The sequence below is a fragment of the Glycine max genome, chromosome 11, assembly GCF_000004515.6.
Source record: "Glycine max cultivar Williams 82 chromosome 11, Glycine_max_v4.0, whole genome shotgun sequence".
NCBI lineage: Eukaryota > Viridiplantae > Streptophyta > Magnoliopsida > Fabales > Fabaceae > Glycine > Glycine max.
In genome coordinates, this window is record NC_038247.2 from 12,840,817 (window position 1) to 12,861,157 (window position 20,341).

The 20,341-nt window shown below is 37.9% G+C and overlaps 1 protein-coding gene across 1 annotated transcript; it reads left to right on the forward strand.

Annotated features, from left to right (window-relative positions):
• Positions 1-1,131: 1,131 nt before the first annotated feature.
• On the forward strand, positions 1,132-2,076 carry LOC102666004 (uncharacterized). The gene has a single exon (XM_006591521.1). The coding sequence runs from the start codon at positions 1,132-1,134 to the stop codon at positions 2,074-2,076; it is 945 nt and encodes a 314-aa protein (XP_006591584.1).
• Positions 2,077-20,341: the final 18,265 nt, after the last annotated feature.

Below are 20,341 nucleotides of genomic sequence, written 5' to 3' on the forward strand. Positions count from 1 at the left end.
GGAAAATTGCATCAATGTGGATGAATTGGAGATTCCGATGATGAAGAGTGGTGAAGAACTGAAGCCTACGGTGAGAGAAGATGAACCAAAACCTAAACCTTGGGTGGAGGTAATTCAGGGAAATAGAAGCTTGAATCGTGGAATGGCGATGGATTTCATAGCTCCAACGTTCGTGAACGGTAAAGCTGAAATTACGATAGATGAATCTGATGTTTATGAGGAATTGGAATTCTAGGAGAATTCGATCATTCTCTTTGCACTAGGACAGTCTCTGTCTATGAATGCGGTTAAGAAGTTCATGGAGAAGACCTAGAATTTCATTTCACTCCCAGAACTATTTTACAATGATGAAGGTTACTTCATTGTGAAATGTAAGAACAGGGAAGACATGGAGCTGGTTATGGAACAAGGTCCCTATTTCATTTACGGTAAACCAGTATTTCTTCGCAAATGGACCACTGAATTTGAGATGAAGGAAGATCTATTGCGTGTTCTTCCAATTTGGATAACGTTACCTCAGTTGCCACTGCACCTATGGGGGGAAAGGAGTATTTCGAAAATAGCTAGTGTGATTGGTAAACCTATAACAACAAATGAATGTACTGCGAAGAAATTACGAATCTCTTATGCTAGGGACCTGGTTGAAGTGGATATTACTCAAAATCCTATAGAAACTGTTGACATCAAGGATCACAAAGGAAAACTCATGGAGCAAAAAATTGAATATGAATGGTGACCAAGCTACTGTCAGTCATGCTTGAAGATTGGACATGACTGTGCCATTAAGAAAGTTCCTGGGAAAAAACTAGTACAGATGTGGAAACCTACCAAGCAAACTGAGGAGACACTAAATAGAAATAAGCCAACTGAAACTAAGGCTGCCAAGAAGATTGAAGAAAAGCAAGAAAAACCACAAAAGGAGCAAGAAGAGCCACAAAAGGACCAAGAAGAGCCAAATCAAGAACCGAATCCTGCAGAGTGGACTGTTATTACATCAAGAAGAATGGAAAGAGGTAAAAGAGAAATGATTCATACTCCTAAAAGTTCATTTGTGCCTTACCAGAACACAAACACTTTCACACCCCTTAGGATTGGAGATTGTCCTAAGGGGAACACACCATTTGATTAATGATGGTGAGTTGGAATGTTAGGGGCATTAACAAGGTAGCTAGGAATAAAGAGGTTAGCTCCTACCTTCGTACATTTCATGTTCCTATAGTGGCTTTACTAGAGACTAGAGTTAAAATGAAGAATGCTAATAGAATAAGGAATAAAATAGGTGGCAGATGGAATTATATGGACAACTATGACAAACATGAGAATGGGAGAATCTGGTTGTTATGGGACCACAGGGAAGTGAACCTGAAACTTATTCAAACTGGTGAACAATTCATTCATGTGGAAGTCTACTCCTTGGATCAATCCCTTATGTATGTGGCTTTGGTGATTTATGCTTTTAATCAATTGGATAGAAGAAAGGAGTTGTGGAATAAAATTGAAGACATAGGGATAAACCTGAATGGGCCTTGGATTGTGATTGGTGATTTCAATAATATTCTGGCTTATCAGGACAAAATTGGTGGTAATCATGTGGTTGAGGCTGAATTTAGGGATCTTAAGAACATGATGTCTAATATGGGTTTGTTTGAAGCTGATATGAAAGGGAACCATTACACTTGGTCGAATAAGCATATTGCTGATGTGATTTACTCTAGGATTGACAGAGTTATAGGTAATGTTGACTGGTTTCAGAAGTACCAAGATGCCTATTATGAAGTTCTTGATCCTAATATATCAGACCACTCCTCTATCAAAATTGGCATGCAGATTCAAAATCCTAGGAAAGGATACTTATTTAGATTCATCAACGGTATCACTAAGGATCCATCTTTTATGCAGCTGGTTGCTAGCAGTTGGCAGATGGAAACTAGAGGGACTGCTATGGAAAAACTTTGGTGCAAGCTCAAAAGACTTCAAAATGTTTTAAGACCCCTGTCTAGAAAATTCACTGATATGCAAAACCAAATCCAGAAAGCTAGACAGGAGTTACATCAGGGCCAGATGTTACTACAATAGAATCCATTTGATAATGTGATGTTGGAGGATATGAGGCGGAAGAATGAGAAATTCATTCAGCTGATCCAAATGGAAGAAGACATTCTGATGCAAAAATCTAAAGTCAATTGGCTTAAACTTGGTGACAGTAACAATGCCTATTTCCATGCAACTGTGAAGGAAAAAAAACAAGAATAAAGGCATTTATACTTTGACAGCTTTAGATGGGACGTTGCTTTGCACTCAAGAGAGGATAGAAGAAGAAATTATGACTTTTTACAAAAATCTGATAGGCACTAAAGTTAATGGTTTGAAAGGTATTGATGTCCCTATATTGAGAGATGGAAAATCCTTATCTAGGGATCTTGCTCAACACCTCATTAGGCCTATTGATACAAAAGAGATTTGGATTGCTCTAGTGAATATTGGTGAAACCAAAGCTCCTGGTATAGATGGTTTTACTTCTCATTTTTTCAAAGCTGCCTGGCCTATTGTAAAAAATGATGTGCAGAATGCTATCCTGGAATTTTTTAATTCTAGTAAGTTGTACAAAGCTGTCAACTGCTCTATTGTCTCACTTATCCCTAAGTCCCCGGAGGCAAAAACCATCAAAGACATGAGACCAATATCATGTTGTAGCACAATTTATAAGGTGATATCGAAGATTTTGACTAGCAGACTGAGTGATGTGATAAATAGTGTGGTGGAAGACACTCAATCAGCTTTTATTCCTGGTAGGAATATCCAAGATAACATATTACTTGCTCAGGAGCTGGTGAGAGGGTATGGTAGGAAAAATGTGTCTCCTAGATGCTTGGTGCAAATGGATATTCAGAAGGCATACGACACGGTGGATTGGCAAGCTTTGCAGCATATTATGGTGGAGATGGGGTTCCCTCAGAAATTTATAGGCTGGGTGATGGCTTGTGTTACTTCAGTTTCCTACAGATTCTCCCTAAATGGTACTCCATCGGGTATTTTAAAAGCCCAAAGAGGGTTGAGGCAAGGAGATCCAATCTCCTCTCTTCTCTTTGTTCTTGTTATGGAATACCTTTATAGGGTGCTTCATGGTCTTGGATCAAACTATAACTTCAATTACCACCCCAAGTGTGAGAAGCTGAAAATCATTAATTTGTGTTTTGCGGATGATATTCTTATATTTTTAAGAGGAGATCTTGGATCAATGAATTTACTGATGAGTAAAATGAAGGAGTTTTCTGCTGCTACAGGTCTTCAGATTAGTCATTCTAAGAGTAAAGTCTACTTTGGAGGGGTGGATGCAGAAATTCAGAAACAAATGCAGCAAGAATCTAGGTTTGTTGTTAGTACAATGCCTTTTAAGTACCTTGGTGTTCCTCTTGACAGTAAAAAGCTTACTATTAGTAACTGTCAACCCCTTATAGATAAGATGCTGAGAAGAGTTCAACACTGGAGTTCTAAGCTGCTGTCATATGCTGGCAGAGTGCAGTTAATTAACAGTGTGTTGTTTTCCATAGCTAACTATTGGCTTCAAATTTTTCCTTTACCTAAGAAAGTGGTTAAACATATTGAGGGGATCTGTAGGAGTTTTCTCTGGACAGGTAAGAGCAGCAATAGTAGAAAAGCTCCTATTTCTTGGGATCACATGTGTGATCCTAAATATGCTGGTGGACTAAATTTGATAGGCCTTGAGGACTGGAATAAAGCTTCAATTGGTAAACTTCTGTGGAATATTTGGGAGAAAAAAGACAAGTTGTCGATTCATTGGATTCACATTTACTATATGAAAAATATAGAAGCCAGTAACTTCCAACCGGGATGGAGCTGCTCTTGGACTATGAAAGCTATTTTTAAGCATAAAAACCTCCTGACTCAGTCTACGGCTTGGGGGGAAATGCATGATGCTGGAAAGTATAGTATGAGGAAAATGTATCAAGTGATTAGAGGTGTTAAATCGCAGGTAGAGTGGAGAAAACTTTTGATCGGGAACCATGCTAGGCCTCATGCAATCTTCACCTTGTGGATGGCTTGTAATAAGCGCCTGTTAACTAAAGATAGAATGAATAGATTTGGTATGGCAATTGATGGGCTATGTGTTTTCTGCAAAATGCCGGAAACTTGTCAACACTTGTTGTTTAACTGCAGTGATATTAAACCAGTTAGGGAGAAAATATTGAATTGGATTGGTTTTAACCATACTCCTGCTATGTGGGATGAGAAGCTGAAGTGGATTGTGCAAAACATGAAAGGTAAAGGCTGTAAAAGAAGTTTGTTGAAGATGGCAGTGGCTGAAACGACGTATATGATTTGGTGTGTGAGAAACCGGATCATATTTCAAGATGGTAGGAAAAAGGAGCTTCAATATGACACCATAAAAAATGTGATTCTTAGAAGAGTAGAAACCAATAGAAAACTCATGATGTACTGTAGTATGAATATTTAGTCTTGCTTGCCTTTGTCTTGTCAGTTTGGACCTGGATCTTGGATCGGCTTGTTTTGTAATGTTCTTTTTTTTTGGCAATATATATTCCTTATTCCAAAAAAAAAGCGAAAGAATGCAACATCACATAGGCGACAAGACCTTTAATCAGGTTAGAATTAAACTTGAGATGACTTTGCATCATCCACTTTTTTATTTCACAAGACCACCAAAGTCTTGCCTCCACATCAATAAGGTCTTGCTTCCTGTGCCATCAAAGATTTCACCTTCATCATGGCAGTTCAATCATACTACCACAAGTAACAGAGCATTGCATAGACAAAGGCAAACACACAAGACATACATAACATACAGAAAAAAATTCATCACAGAAGGAAAAGCATGTGCATTGAAGAAAAATAACAATTGTCATAATAATAAGGCCTGTGTGGAAAAAATCCAACAGTAAAGAAAAGAAGAAAATAAACAGAAAGCAGCCTAAACTTGGGCATCATTGCCTCTTTCCCTTCACCTTGCTTGTCATCAGTAGCCTCCTCCTTCACAACAATTTCTTCTTCTTTAAGAAGAACACCTTCCTTTGCGTCCTTGAAAGGATCAAAAAGACCCAAGTCAAGATCCTTGGTGAAGAACTCGACCTTCCTGATGGCCTTTTGAAACCCTTTTTCATGCTGCTCCATGGCCTCCTTCTTGTACATTGTAAGCTCCTCTTCAAGCTCCTTGTTGGCCTCCCTCTCCTTGCTCGCCTATAGCTCAAAATCCTCCAGCTTGGACTGTAACTCCTTAAGCTAGGCCTCTAAATTAACAACCACCTTGGCAAGCTCATCCCTCTTCACCGCGATGCCTTCCACCTTGCCGGCCAAGTTCTTTTTCTCTTCCTACAAGCCCTTACAACATATGGGCAGTTCATCACTATCCAACCTCGTGTGCAGCAACTTGACCAAGACACTGCCAACCTTGGAAGACAATTGGTGGTTCGACCTTACAGCCTCAACGAAGGTGATGGTGGCAATAGCTACCTTAGGGCGCTCCTGTCTCCAAATCGTGCAAGCAGTAGCCCTCCATTTGGCAACCTCTGTCTCCAAGGATGACACCTTGCCCAAAGCCTCTTGGTGTCGTTGTCCATTCTCCTCCAAATTGCCAAACTTCTCTGGAGGAAGACTTTGGTGGACTCCGTAGCATTTTGCACCCCTCTTGATCGAATGAGGTTTCTATCAAAGGCTGACACAAAGTCAACCGAGGTCTTCTGCTTCAGTTTGTAATTGGCACCCCACAGTGAATCTGCATCACTGGAAGTGTACAGGTGGTCCAAAGAAACATGGGGACTAGAAGACGAGGAAGGTGACACCACCACCAACACAGTAGACGCCGGAGAAGGAGGAGACGAAATCATAGGAGCATTAGTGGTCGTTACACTGGCACTCAGCAAGGGTGTGGCAATGGTGGATGTAGACGCCGTAACAGCATTGGCTGAAGTAGCTGGGATATCAACTCCAGCAGTAGGAGTAACCTCCCGAACAGGTATGACAAGAAGAGGGGAGGAGTAGGAGTAGTAGCAACAACAAAAATAGTAGAAGTAGTAGCCTCGACGACCGACGGAGCTGAAGGCGGATCTTGTAAACTCGAAGAGCAACCTGCAACAGGCGTCAGCCCTCTAGCTTGCCTTAGGATACAAAGGCTTATAGGGGCCCTTGAATTTTTACGGCTAGATGGCCCAACACCATCATCTTATTTCCTCTTTGCCAAAATAAAGGAAGGGGCATTGGGGGCGACCTCAACAACAACAACAACAAGACCAACCTCACCAGCAGGTTGACCCTTTTCTACAGTAGCAGGAGTGACAATGAACGGTGGCACGGTTCCATCTTTAGGTCCGACCTACTTCACAAGGGCCTCCAAGCAAAGTTGCCCATATTTCCTACAAAACAAGTGACAACAACACATGCAAGTGTTAGTTCAGGCCAACACCGACCTTAAACACAAAAGAAGACAAGGTTAGGCATTTTACTGTCCAAGGCAGCGAGAGGATTATTCACTGAAGGAAGAGATAGAATGGCCCGCATGTCCAGTGAGGCCGACAACTGTTCCAGAATAGCTTTATTGACCCTCTCCACAAGGGTCAATAGATCCTTGTCAAAAGACTTGAACCTGGTGGGGTCAAATTGCTAATAGAACGAGAAATGAGGCTCGCTGTCCCTATTGAATATAAGTGGTAAACCATCAGCCATGACATCAGTAGCCAGGACCTTGAAAAACTGATCCTTGAAGTGGTGAAAGATGTTTGAGTCGAACTCAAACAACTTCTTGGATACATTGTTCAAGGAGACCCAACCAATCTTGCCAATCAGCTTCATTTGGAAGAAAAATAGGAAGACCGGCACACCAGGCTGGATGTTGAAGAAGAGGCACAAAATTTCAAAGGCCTTCACCATGGCCCAACTATTCGAGTGAAGTTGGGAAGGGGCCACATTCAAGTGCTCGAGAAAAGCACACAAGAAAGTGGTCAAGGGAACCCAAGACCTCAAACAGACACCTGTACATGAAAAAGAAGGGCGAATTGCCCGATGCCACCCTCAAGAAAGGGAAGTCATCACTCCTGCAAGCTTGTACGACCATTTTGCAGGAGTCCTCAAGATTCGCCAGTTTCACCTGGCGTTGCAAATCAACAACACTCGCCATAGAGGTGAGGGAGGACTTATACTTCGGAACATCATCCTGCACCCACTCATAGCCAGCAACAACAAGTAGAGACGATGGCGACCCAACACTAAGATTGCAACGCACATGGGGGGATGCCCTAACGTCCCCACCATTTTTCCTTGATCCCTGGTCGGGGAAGCAGCGGAAGGTCGCACCTTCCCATGGAGGCGAGAGGTGCCTTCACCAGTACGGCATGAAGCCCTCAACCTCTCTGTGGAGGAGGATTTTCTATCACACCATGGTGATTATCCTTCAAGGAGGAACCTCCAATGGAAATGACCTCTCGGTCCATCAGGGGTTACTGAATCGAACCCCCAGAATCATTGCCACCCATGTCGATGGCGGAGTCACACAAAAATGAAGACATTATCATGGAAAAATACCTTAAAGATTAGAAAAGAGGATGAATGGGGAAGAATGAAATTCGAAATAAGCAAGCATGGAAGCAAAGGAATTTCGGAGAAAGGAGACAAGAACTCAAAGTAACAGTAACCCGAAATCAAACGTCTCCTCCATTTAAAGTAGACAAAACGTAATGTCTATCTTCAATGCACCATCCAACAATCAAAAAAGGGCAGAGTTGTCAAATATAGAGACTTCCCTCACCTGACATGCCACACCTCGCCTGCAAAACCAAAAGCATGTCCAACCTGGAAAACTTGATAGAAGCAGCCTAGACAACACTTGTCCAGGCTCAGGGGCTTGACAAGTTGAACATACCTATAATTCTCACACCTGTTGAGGTCACCACACCCGACATGGGACAACACTCGTCCATGCTTTGGGGCTCAAGAAACTCATCATCCTCCTGCTTTTCAAAACTACTACCCTAGACATCAGACAATCTTCAACACTGGACAACCTCTTTCGCCTACAAGCTGGCTCAGAGCTTGGGGGCCTTATGTACTGTCCAGGGTAAACAAAATACACGTGGCATCCTACATGGCACTTCTAGACACGTGCCCACCCTCCATGTTAGCCCTAGCACAGGAGCATGGACGTCCAACCCTTAGTAGCCGGGTTCCCCCATAGACAAGGTATCTCTAACCCCTTAAATATTTGAATATACCATAATCACTTTATCTATTGGCAGCTATTCAATTATCTAAAAGCTGCTCATTATCTGTAAGTGTTAAATTATCTACTAGCAATTATCTCTAACCAATACATTATTTCTAACTTTATCTATAAGCTACCGACTATTATCTACAAGCCGATAATTATCTGTATAATAGCTCTTACAAACAAGGACCCGCAACTTAATTTCACTCTTATAAATACCAAGTTCCCTCGAACCCTCAACACACACCAACACACGAGCAAACACGCCTATGCACTCACATCTCAAGCACACTACACACACCTACTTGTGTACTTTCTTATACGTTGTACAAGTGGCCTCAATAACTTAAGAGGGGGGGGGGGGTGTGAATTAAGTATCAAAATTTTCCCACTTAAAAATTTTAACCCCCTTTTAAATGATATATGATAGGCTCAAAATGCAGAAGAAGAAGAAGAAGAAGAAGAAGAAGAAGAAGAAGCAATCAATTTAATAATGTTCTTTTAACTGCAAAAGACAAAGTAAACTATAATAAAATAACTAAGATAAGGGAAGAGAGAAATGCAAACTCAATTTATACTAATTCGGCCACTTCCCGTGCCTATGTCCAGTCCTTAAGCAGCCCACTTAAGATTTTCCACTATCTCTGTAAATCCTTTACAGTCTTTGAACACACCTGGGGATCCCTCACCCTTGTGTTCAATATTCTCACAATCCAAGAGACAAACGCTCTCTTGATTACAATTGAGTTTATGAGATGAACGGGAAGATTTATCTCATTTAGAGTAGATGATATAAATTGAAGTTCCTAGAGGAATTCTCAATAGATTTGCAAGTGTTTGGCCAATAGTTGTTTAGAGAGAATTTGACAATTAAGTTCTCTGAATCATCTCTCTCTTACTTTTCAAAGTCAGACACACACATATATATAGGCCCATTGTGCATTTTCAAAATAGTTTGAAGAGATGTGTCTTTTCAAAAAGTTTTTCTGAAATTTTCTCACTGGTAATCAATTACACAGTTATATTTTGAAGGGTAATGACTTTTCAAAGTATTTTCTGAAGTGTCATTATTGGTAATTGATTACAGACATTTGGTAATCGATTACAAGATTTAAAATTCAAATTTCAAATCCCTTTTTGAAAAACCCATTTGCAATCTGTCTCTGGTAAGCGATTACAATACTTGGTAATCGATTACCAGTGCCTCTAGCTGTTGAAAATAATTGTTTGAGGAGAAAACTGATCAACCAATGTGAGATTATTTTAACAAATAAACTAAGGCCTTATCTTTTTCTTGATCTTGTTTGCTTGACCTTGAATTAATCTTGAAGCAATCTCTATTTGCTTAACCCTGAATGTTTCTTGAAGCAATCTTGTTTGCTTATACTTGGCTTCATCAAAAACCTATATACATACATTCACAATGCGTTCTTGCTCATTCTCTTAACTCGTATACTTACTTGAGCATTAGAGTCCTTTGTTCTGCAGGTCCCCCCTCTTATCCTCTTAACAAAGGCAACTCTCAAAGTTGACGTGTGATGTTCGACAGCCCACCTTAGAAACATCCACCCTAACATGTGCTAGCTTCGGATTTTGGTAAGTACATGCATATAATTGGAATGTAAAAACTATATGCAGTGAAAAACATAAAGAAAAAATATATATAATAAATCAAAACTTCAAATATGCATATTGGAAATGACATCTCAAAATTAACTACTGAACCTAGCTATTAAAGAAACTTGCGCGTGAATAAACTTACGAACATGAGACATCATGAAAATGCCAGCTTGTAAACCAACCTTTCTAAAAAGAAAAGCTCCAGTGCATATAAAATTAGAAAATCTTTTGGCCAGATTCGAATAAATGTAGACCATGCCTTTTTCTTATTTCTATGCCCCATGGATTCACTGTGTATCGATAGAGAAGCGATACACTATCACCAAAAAATAAAGTTAAGATGCTCTACAAATAACAACCAACGAAATTGCAAAGATAAAATAATTCAAATATTTAATTAGAAACCATACCAGTGTATCATTTTTTTCTAAATGTAATTCATCAAAATTCCTACAAATTCAAAAATACAATCAAACACTTACGTGATTAAATCATAACAACAAATTCATAATCTGTCCAATTGAATCTAAGTGATGAACATAAATTTGGATCATAGACAATAGAAGAGAAAGAGATAACCCACTCCCCCTTACCTCAATTATGTGTTCCTCCTAGCAAAATGGCAAAAATGACAATCTACTATATTTCCTCTCCCTCCTCCGTTTGTGATTCTAATGGCACGTACCCCAAAGAGAGCAAAAAGAGATGGTGTAAGGAGCATACTAGATTTTCAGAAGTTGAATTGGGTTTTCCAAGACTAAAGACCCAAAAACATTTAACCCAACATAATTTTATTATTATTATTTTCTAACAAACAAATAACATAAAATATTTAATAAAACTAATATATTTTTTAAAATATTTTTCTTAAAAAAAAGGGATGTTACACTAACCAATATTAAAATCTACAAAGAAATAAAAAATGGAAGAGTAGAATTGGGCTTCCCAAGACCAAAGATCGAAAAGCATTTAACCCAACATAATTTAATTATTATTATTTTCTAAAAAAATAAATAACATAAAATATTTAATAAAATAATATATATATTCTTAAATAAATTCTTAAAAAAAGGGATGTTACACTAACCAAGATTAAAATCTACAAAGAAATCAGAATGGAATTGAATACACCTTCAATGTGCAAATCACAACTTTTTTAGGCTTTCCTATAGATGATCATCCCATGATGAATAATGGATGATCCTTGATCAACTTGACTCTCTTGAAGATATGCAGAAAACATTCTGTAGATGACTCTCATAAAGTATTTTTCAAAAGGCAAGATCATAACAAGAGCCACTAATGAGAAAGAACAAATGGGATACTTAAAGTTTTAACTAATAAAATAGTTTTAATCGATTACCAACACCCGTAATTGATTAATTCGATTAAAATACCCTTGTTTTGCATTTCCAGAATCATGGTAACCAATTACACTATGTGGCAATCAATTATCTTAATTTGACAGAGAGCTCTTGTTTCTTGTGTGACCCAAAGTAATCAATTACAAGAAACAATAATCGATTAATTCAATACATAGAGAGAAAGCTAAGCATTTTAGAAGCATTGTAATCGATTACAATATGTGGCAATTGATTATTTCATTTCACATAGCCTTTAACTTCTCTTGAAACAAGCTTGGTAATCAAATATTGTATTTGGTAATCGATTAATTCGATGAACTAAGGCAAAATCTCAATAGAAGTCAATTCTTGTGCTAGTCTTTTCACCTTGTGATTGATTACACTAATTGGTACTTGATTACACTATGAAAAACTTGCTTTTCTTCCAAAACCTTATGCACCAAGTCATCATGAATGATTATCCTTAAGCATGTAGAAGTTATAAAAGTATTCTAAGCACACACATGCCTAAATAGAACACTCAATACAATGCCACACCTATAAAATATGTTTTGGCACGTAAAAAGATAAAAATCAAAACCTAAGCTAAGAGATACAAGATTCTTCAATCTCATTTTCCTAAGCAGAAAACCTTTGTGAGGTGAAAATTTGTATATGTGCAGTCTAAAACATAGAATCCCTTTGATATTGTAACTCCAACAATTGTTGGCAAGGTCAAAATCCAGTGTTATTGGTCTAGTTGAGGCTAGGTTGGAAGTCCAATGGGAGTAGTGGCAGGTTGTTGAAATCTAGTGGTTATTGGTCCAACAATGACTGCTTGAGTTAATGAAATCTCATCTTGAAGGGCTAGGATAAGACAAAGCTCAAGGTTAGGGTGAACCAGTATAAAAATCATTGTGCACTCTTATCCTTCCTTCTCATTGCACTAATTTTTGAACAGATTTATCTACTAGTTTTGTTGATCTTTAAAATAGACAAACCTTTCACAAATACACATAAAATTGAGCTTAGTTTGTCAAAGTATTTTCAAATAAACAACCTTTTTGAAATAAGATCTCTGAACTCTGAAAGAAATTTTTTCCATAATTGCATGCATTTTCGTTCTAAGCTTAGAACAATTCTTCATTCTGAATTGTCTCATTTTGAACTTATATTAGAAACTTGTTTATTTTCAACCCACCCTTCTTGTGGTATTTTTGTCACTTCACTTTATCTACCTTTGAATCAATTTAGCAAGTTGATCTTTGGTGTTGAGGATAAAACACTCACATCCAAGAGGATGAAAGAATGAAATATTGGGTCTTCCTTGGTGTTGAGTCTTTTTAATCAAAGGTTTGATCAATATTATGTTTTTTAACATAGCAACCTGCATGTGTTTATTTCTCCTTTCCATAAGTGCTCAAGGAGTGGCTTTTCATAGAGCATGGTCATATGCATTTCTTGTAGAGTTATATTTTTCCTTTCAACTACCCCATTTTGTTGAGGTGTTCTCGATGAAGAAGAGTAGTGGAAAATATCATTCTTTTCACGTAATGATCTAAACTCAACATTTTCAAACTCAGTCACATGGTCACTTCTGATAGAAGAGATACATAAACCTTTTTCATTTTGAACTCTCTTATAGAATATTTCAAAGGCCTTAAAAGACTCATGTTTATGTGCAAGGAAGTATACCCATGTATATCTTGAATAGTCATCGGCTATGACCACCATATTTCATACCTCCTAGACTCAATGTTTTAGTTGGTCCAAACATATCCATGTGCAACAGTTGTAATGGTCTGGAAGTGGAAACAAAATCTTTAGATTTAAAGGAGGTTTTAATATGTTGCTTGTAACACCCTGAAATTTCAATAACTGAAAATAGATGTTTGATGTATTTCTTGTGTTATTTGATTATTTGATTAATTTGGATTAGTTGAAGTGTTGTTTGAATTATCCATGTGCAACTGCTTGGTATGGATGTTAGTATATGTGGAGTTTCATTGATCTATGTTGTAACTGTGTGATTTCGAGATTGACCCAAAATTTGTTTCGGTAAAACCACGATCTTGGACTCGTTAACCATTGAATCGCCTTCAAAATTGGACTGTAGGTTTGAAACCCAGGTCTGCATGTTTTGACCATTGGGATTTACAAAATAAAATTTTTAGACAACTCACTTAGCAAGACCCGTGTTGGATCGAGTGGCCTCAGAATAATTAAGAAGGGGGTTGAATTAATTATTCCTAAACCTTTACTAATTAAAAAATTACTCTTCTAAGGCTTTTACTTATGTTGTTAAGAGAATATGGAGTAGAAGAGAAACTTAACAGAAAGTAAAAGCGGAAATTAAATGCACAGCGAAAAGTAAAAGAGTAGGGAAGAAGGAAACAAACACACAAGAGTTTTTATATTGGTTCGACAACAACCCGTGCCTACATCCAGTCCCCAAGCGACCTGCGGTCCTTGAGATTTCTTTCAACCTTGTAAAAATCCTTTTACAAGCAAAGATCCACAAGGGATGTACCCTCCCTTGTTCTCTTTGAACCTAGTGGATGTACCCTCCACTAGAACTTATCCACAAGAGATGTACCCTCTCTTGTTCTCAGTCAAACCCAAGTAGATGTACCCTCTACTTGTACCACAAAGGATGTACCCTCCAATGTGTTAAGACAAAGATCTCAGGCTGTTAAACCTTTGATACTTTGTGAATGGGGATACAAAAGAATTCTCAGGCAGTTAGTCCTTTGAACACTTTTGTATTAGGGAAAGGGAAGAATCCAAAGAATTCTCAGACTGTGTCGTTTTGAATTCTCTGACAAGGGAAAAGGGAGACACAAAAGAATTCAGGCGGTTAGTCCTTCGTTCTTTTGGAAAAGGGAGAAGAGAGACACAAAAAGAATTTAGGCGGTTAGTCCTTGGCGAATTCTTTTTGGAAAAGGGAGAAGGGAATGAAAAGATGAATAGCACAAGTTTTCAAGGTTTAGAAAACCAGAAAACTTCAGAAAGCTTTTGGTACAAAGAAGAAGAAGAAGTTCAAAGAGATTCAAGGCTTGTAAAGGATTATATGAAATAAGTGTAAAAGTATTGAATGAATGAATGAAAATGCAAAACAAAGCCTTGCTTTTATAGACTCTTCATGTCTGGTCAAGAAGACCATTTAGAAGAGTTATAACTTTTAGAAACACTTAAAACCAATTTGAAAAAGTCAAAACCTTTTTGAAGAGTTACATCTTTTGATTTATCAAAAACAGTCACTGGTAATCGATTACCAAATAAGTGTAATCGATTACACAAAGCTTTTATGTGAAAGGATGTGACTCTTCACATTTGAATTTGAATTTCAATGTTCAAAGGAACTGGTAATCGATTACCAAATAAGTGTAATCGATTACACAAAGCTTTTATGTGAAAGGATGTGACTCTTCACATTTGAATTTGAATTTCAATGTTCAAAGGAACTAGTAATCGATTACCAAAACATTGTAATCGATTACAACATTTTGAAATTAATTGGAACGTTGTAAATTCAATTTGAAAACTTTTTTTAAAACAATTTTGCCACTGGTAATCGATTACAACAATCTGGTAATCGATTACCAGAGAGTAAAAACTCTTTGGTAAACATGTTTTGAGAAAAATCATGTGCTACTCAATTTTTGAGAAAAACTTTTCATACTTATCTTGATTAAGCCTTCTCTTGATTCTTGAATCTTGATCTTGATTCTTGAGATCTTGAACCTTGAATCTTGATTCTTGACTCTAAAATTTCTTCTTGAGTCTTGAATTCTTCTTGATTTACTTGAGTTGTTCTTTGATTGATATTTGATTCACTTGAGTTGTTCTTTGATTGATCTTTGAACTTTTTGTCATCACCTTTGTCATCATCTTTTGTTATCATCATTGTTATCATCAAAACACCTTTGAATCACCTTTGATTCACCATGAAGCTTTGCTTCTACAACCCGCTCACTAAGCGCAATTCCACCCATAGGAAATAATTTGCTCAACTAAACCAACGCACTGAGTGCAATTCTTGCCAGTAGAGAAATTTTGCTCAACACAAAATGTCACATTCAGCGCCAAAAGTTGAATTTCGCTTAGTGAGATGAGCTCGCTAAGCGAGTCTTGCAAATTATTAATACGTCCATCAATGCCAAAAAACTCATTTTTCACTCTTCTTCTTCCCCTAAACCCTAACTCATCCCACGACCACCGGTGACCACCACAAGCCACTACTGCTTGCCCCCGAACCACCACACAGAGAGGAGCACTTTAATCAGAGCAAAATCTTTGAAACTTAACTCGAGGATTTAGTAGAAAACAAAGTCTTCAACCCTCCCTTTGTGGTTTCTTCAAGGTAATCGGGATTTCTATGCCTTCTCCTAGTTAGATAGAGCCTATCTTTGTATCTTTTGTGATTTGGTCACCATTCTTGGATGTTTTTATGTTTCCTTTGAAATACCCTTGAAAATGAGATGTTATAAAAGTTGTGTTTTTATGAAATTGATTTTATTTTAGTGACTAATCGAGGCCGTACCCAAATCAAATAAACATTAAAAATGCAGTATCTAGTAAGTGATCCTAGGTCGTCTCCCAATGAGCAATGGTCAACCAAACATTCATAACAGATAGTGATACAATAGTAACAAATTGGGGGGGGGGGGGGCTTGTTTGTTTTTGTAAATTAAACGGCAAGCAAATTTTAATTAGAAAATAACAGAATTAAAACATGTTGTTATCTCTTGATTCACAAGCAAGTCTCTTATCCTAGGTTACGAGGATTTATCCCTAATCAGTTCAACCACTTAATCCAACCCTAAATTAAATTACTAAGCGAAAATTAACATAAGGCTGTCATTATGTGATTAAGCAACACATACACCAATTAATCATGAACGAAACTGATCATTAAGCATGAACATAAACTAAGCGCAGAGACAATTAATCAAGCACTAAGCATGCATGGATTAATAGCAACAAATATAGAGCAATTGGTGAAGAGGAAAAATTGATCAGTATTCAATAGTAATAACAAAACCTCAAAGAGAGCTGTGCTTGATCCTCAAGAGAAAACAATGTTGGAGACTTAGCCTTCCATTAATCAGCAGAAAACGAAATTGTAGATTGAAGCAGAAACGAAATTGCAGAAAACGAATTTTATTCTACATGAACAGTGTGCATGAACACTAATAAAAACTGGAATTGCCAAAACCCTAAAATTATTCTCCTCTCTCCAAAACTCCCTAAACTAAAACCCTAGTGCTGTTATATAGGTCTTCATCCCCAAAGCTTACAAATCTATTTTAAGTCCAAGACCACAAATGAAATAAAATAAAATCTGGACAAGATAAGATAAGATTTGATGAAATAAAATCTGGACGAAATAAAATCTAGATGAAATAAAATTTGGATAAGATAAGATTTGATAAAATAAAATTGTTTTCCCTCTTCAAGTCCAAGCCCAATTCCGGATTCAAGCCCAATTGCTTATAATTCTCCTGAAATTAAATTAAAAACACAAAATTAGTCAAGTAGGCCCAAATGATAAAACTGCATAATTAATTTGACAATTAAGGCTAATCATTAATTAAAATGGTGACAAAAAGGGTTAAGAAATAGGAGAAAATAATGACACATCAAATCCCCCCACACTTAGCCTTTTGCACTCCTGGGCAAAATCAAAAAGCAAAGCAAGGAACAAATCCAGAGACATTAAAGAGAAACAAACAAACACAAAAACAATTACATATTTCTCACTGAATCTCAAGGAATGAAAGGAATGGGCAACATCCAACACATAGAGAGTTAGAGAATCAAGACAGTAATGAAAATCATCCAAGCATCTCAAACATGGCAAGATAGTCAATCAGCTCAAGAATGAAAAGTGATAAAGCCTCATAAGATATGCACTCTATCTCTCAAGTGTCTAGGCTACTGTTTACTCTCAGAGCACCCATGAAAAAAAAAACCACATAGACTTGGCAAGACTCTAAAATTGACAACCACACCACAAACACATGCATATGAGGATCAAAAGGTCTTTTAAGGTTGTAATGGGGCCAAGGACAAGGTAGAGGAAAGTATGGGATAAGTAGCTAAAACCCAAAGGAATAGAGGAGCAATTGGGGAATAAGTGAGAACTAAGAAAAAGTAGTAAACCCCAAAACCAAAATTAAAAATTAATCATAAAAAGTAAACCCAAAAACAAAGTCAACCAAGTCCTCAAACCAATCCAAGTCTTCAAACCAAGACCTCATGTATTCAACTTCATTCTTTTTCTGTTTTTTTTTAACGTGAACAGTAGCAATTGAAAAATAAAGCAACAATTAGGCAATATATGTATATACATCAAGCATTGCCAAAATACATCATCAAGCATGACCAACAAAAACATATTATCCAATGAAACATACCCCCCCACACTTATTCCCAAAACAATTCCAAAGCTCCAAAATTCCTTAAGGGTAGGGTGAGATCATGGTTTTTCACTTAAGGCTTGTAATGAGCTTCAAAACAAAGAAAATGGGAACATAGGCCCAAAGGGGCTATCAAAGGAATTAATTCAAGGTAGGCTCATTTTGCTAGAGGCTTATAAGAACAAAATGCCTAAATCATCTCCCAACATGCATGTGAAGCAATAAGTATCAACAAGAGTCAAGCCAAGGCTATTGTGCAAGCAATCAATGGGGCAAAACACACCGAATAAAATAGATGATGATGGCTCAAATTCTCACCAAGGGTAAATCTATCACTTCCAATTCGAACTTTCAAAACTAACTTGACATGCAGAGAAAAACAAGGATTACAATTCACAAAATGCCAAGAAACTCCTATTTCAAAAACAATTACCCATTACCTGTACATAACTTATAATTCAAAGAGAAACATGCAATGTTGTACATAAAACATAAAACCAAAATCAACAAAATTAAACTAGAAAACCCAACAAAATTAATCTAGAATACCCAACAAAATCAACAAAATTAAAGAACAATACCCCCCCACTAAAACAACACATTGTCCTCAATGTAGCACAATCACAAGATTAAGAGCAATCAAAACAATCAATAAAATTGGACAAGTGCAATAAAAGTAAAGAAGGAGACAGAAAAAAAAGAGAAAACTCCCTAAGTCATGGCGGAAGAGAAGTAAGGTGAAGTAAGGAGGTCTCCTCCACCACTACATCCACTAAGGAGGGATTTGTGAGGAATGGTTTCAGCTGGTGTCCATTGACCTTGAAGCTCTTATCTGTGGATTCACTTTTGATCTCAATTGTACCATAAGGAAAAACATTGGTCACCACAAAAGGACCAATCCACTTTGACCTCAACTTACCACTCATGTGTCCAAGCCTAGAGTTATACAATAAAACTTTCTGTCTAACCACGAAGTCCTTCTTAGCGATCAAACTATCATGGAACTTCTTGGTCTTCTCCTTGTAGAATTTGGAATTCTCATAGGCTTCTAAACGGATCTCATCTAGCTCACTTAGTTGCAACTTCTTTTCCTCTCCTGCCCGATCAATAGAGAAGTTGCAGGTCTTTATAGCCCAGTAGGCTTTGTGCTCTATCGCTACAGGAAGATGGCATGCCTTGCCAAAGACAACCCGATAAGGCGACATTCCTATGGGTGCTTTGTAGGCAGTCCTATGCGCCCAAAGAGCATCATCCAGCCTGGTGCTCCAATCTTTTCTGTTCGGCTGCACAATCTTCTCTAAGATCCTTTTTATCTCCCTATTTGAAATCTCAGCCTACCCATTAGTTTGGGGGTGGTAAGGTGTGGAAATTCTGTGCATGACCCCATACTTTTTGAGCAAGGCATACATGGATCTGTTACAAAAATGGGTGCCTTGATCACTAATGATGGCTCTAGGGACTCCAAACCTGTAAAACAAATTAGATCTAACAAAATCCACAACAACCTTAGCATCGTTAGTTCTGGTGGGTTTGGCTTCCACCCATTTTGAAACATAATCAATAGCAAGGAGAATATAAACAAAACCAAAAGAGACAGGGAAAGGCCCCATAAAATCTATACCCCATACATCAAACACCTCACAAAATAACATGGGTTGTTGAGGCATTTGTTGTCTCCATAAAAGTGAGCTGCCTGCTCTCTGACAAGACTCACAAGTGCTACAGATTCTCCACGCATCCTTGAAGATGGTGGGCCAATAGAAACCACAGTCAAGCACCTTGCGAGCTGTCCTCTGTATGCCAAGATGGCCACCTGGTGCAGAAGAATGACAAAATTGCAGGACTGAGTCAATCTCATGGTTTGGAATGCATCTCCTAATAACCTGGTCACTGCACAACTTCAACAAATAAGGGTCATCCCAAATATAATGCTTAGCATCGCTTTTAATTTTATCATTTTGAGCTTTAGATGCCAAGGGAGGAAAAATAGAAGCAACCAAATAATTCAGAATATTAACAAACCAGGGAGTGGGGAAGGAATCGGAAATACTATACAGAAAGTACAAATGGTCATCCGAAAAATCATCCCAAATGGGTGAGTCCTCAAACACACGATCAATCCTACTTAGATGGTCAACCACAAGGTTCTGTGCACCGCTCCGATCACGGATCTCCGAATCAAACTCTTGGAGCTAAAGCATCCACCTGATCAATCTAGGCTTTGATTCATCCTTCTTCAACAGATACTTCAGAGCTGCATGGTCAGTATAAAAAATAACACGAGTACCAAGTAAATATGAACGAAATTTCTCAAGAGCAAAAACTATCGCTAATAGCTCATTCTCTGTGGTAGTGTAATTTGCTTGAGCAGCATCCAAAGTTCTCAAAGCATAGTAGATCACCCGAGGTAGCTTATCAATCTTTTGAGCAAGGACAACCCCTAATGCGTAATTGGATGCATCGCACATTAGCTCAAATGGGGTTGTCCAATCAGGTGCCTAAATGATAGGGGTGGTAGTCACCGCACGCTTGAGGCAATCAAAAGCCTCTTTGCATCGGTCATCAAAATCAAACTCCACCTCCTTTTGCAACAGATTGGATAGTGGAAAGGCCACTTTGCTAAAATCCTTGATAAAGCGCTTATAAAACCCTGCATGACCAAGAAAAGAACGAACCTCTCGTACGCAAGAGGGGTAAGGCAATTGTGAAATAACATCTATTTT

Coding starts and splice junctions, on each gene's coding strand:
- LOC102666004 (XM_006591521.1), top strand. CDS start 1,132: ATGGTGAGTTGGAATGTTAGGGGCATTAACAAGGTAGCTAGGAATAAA.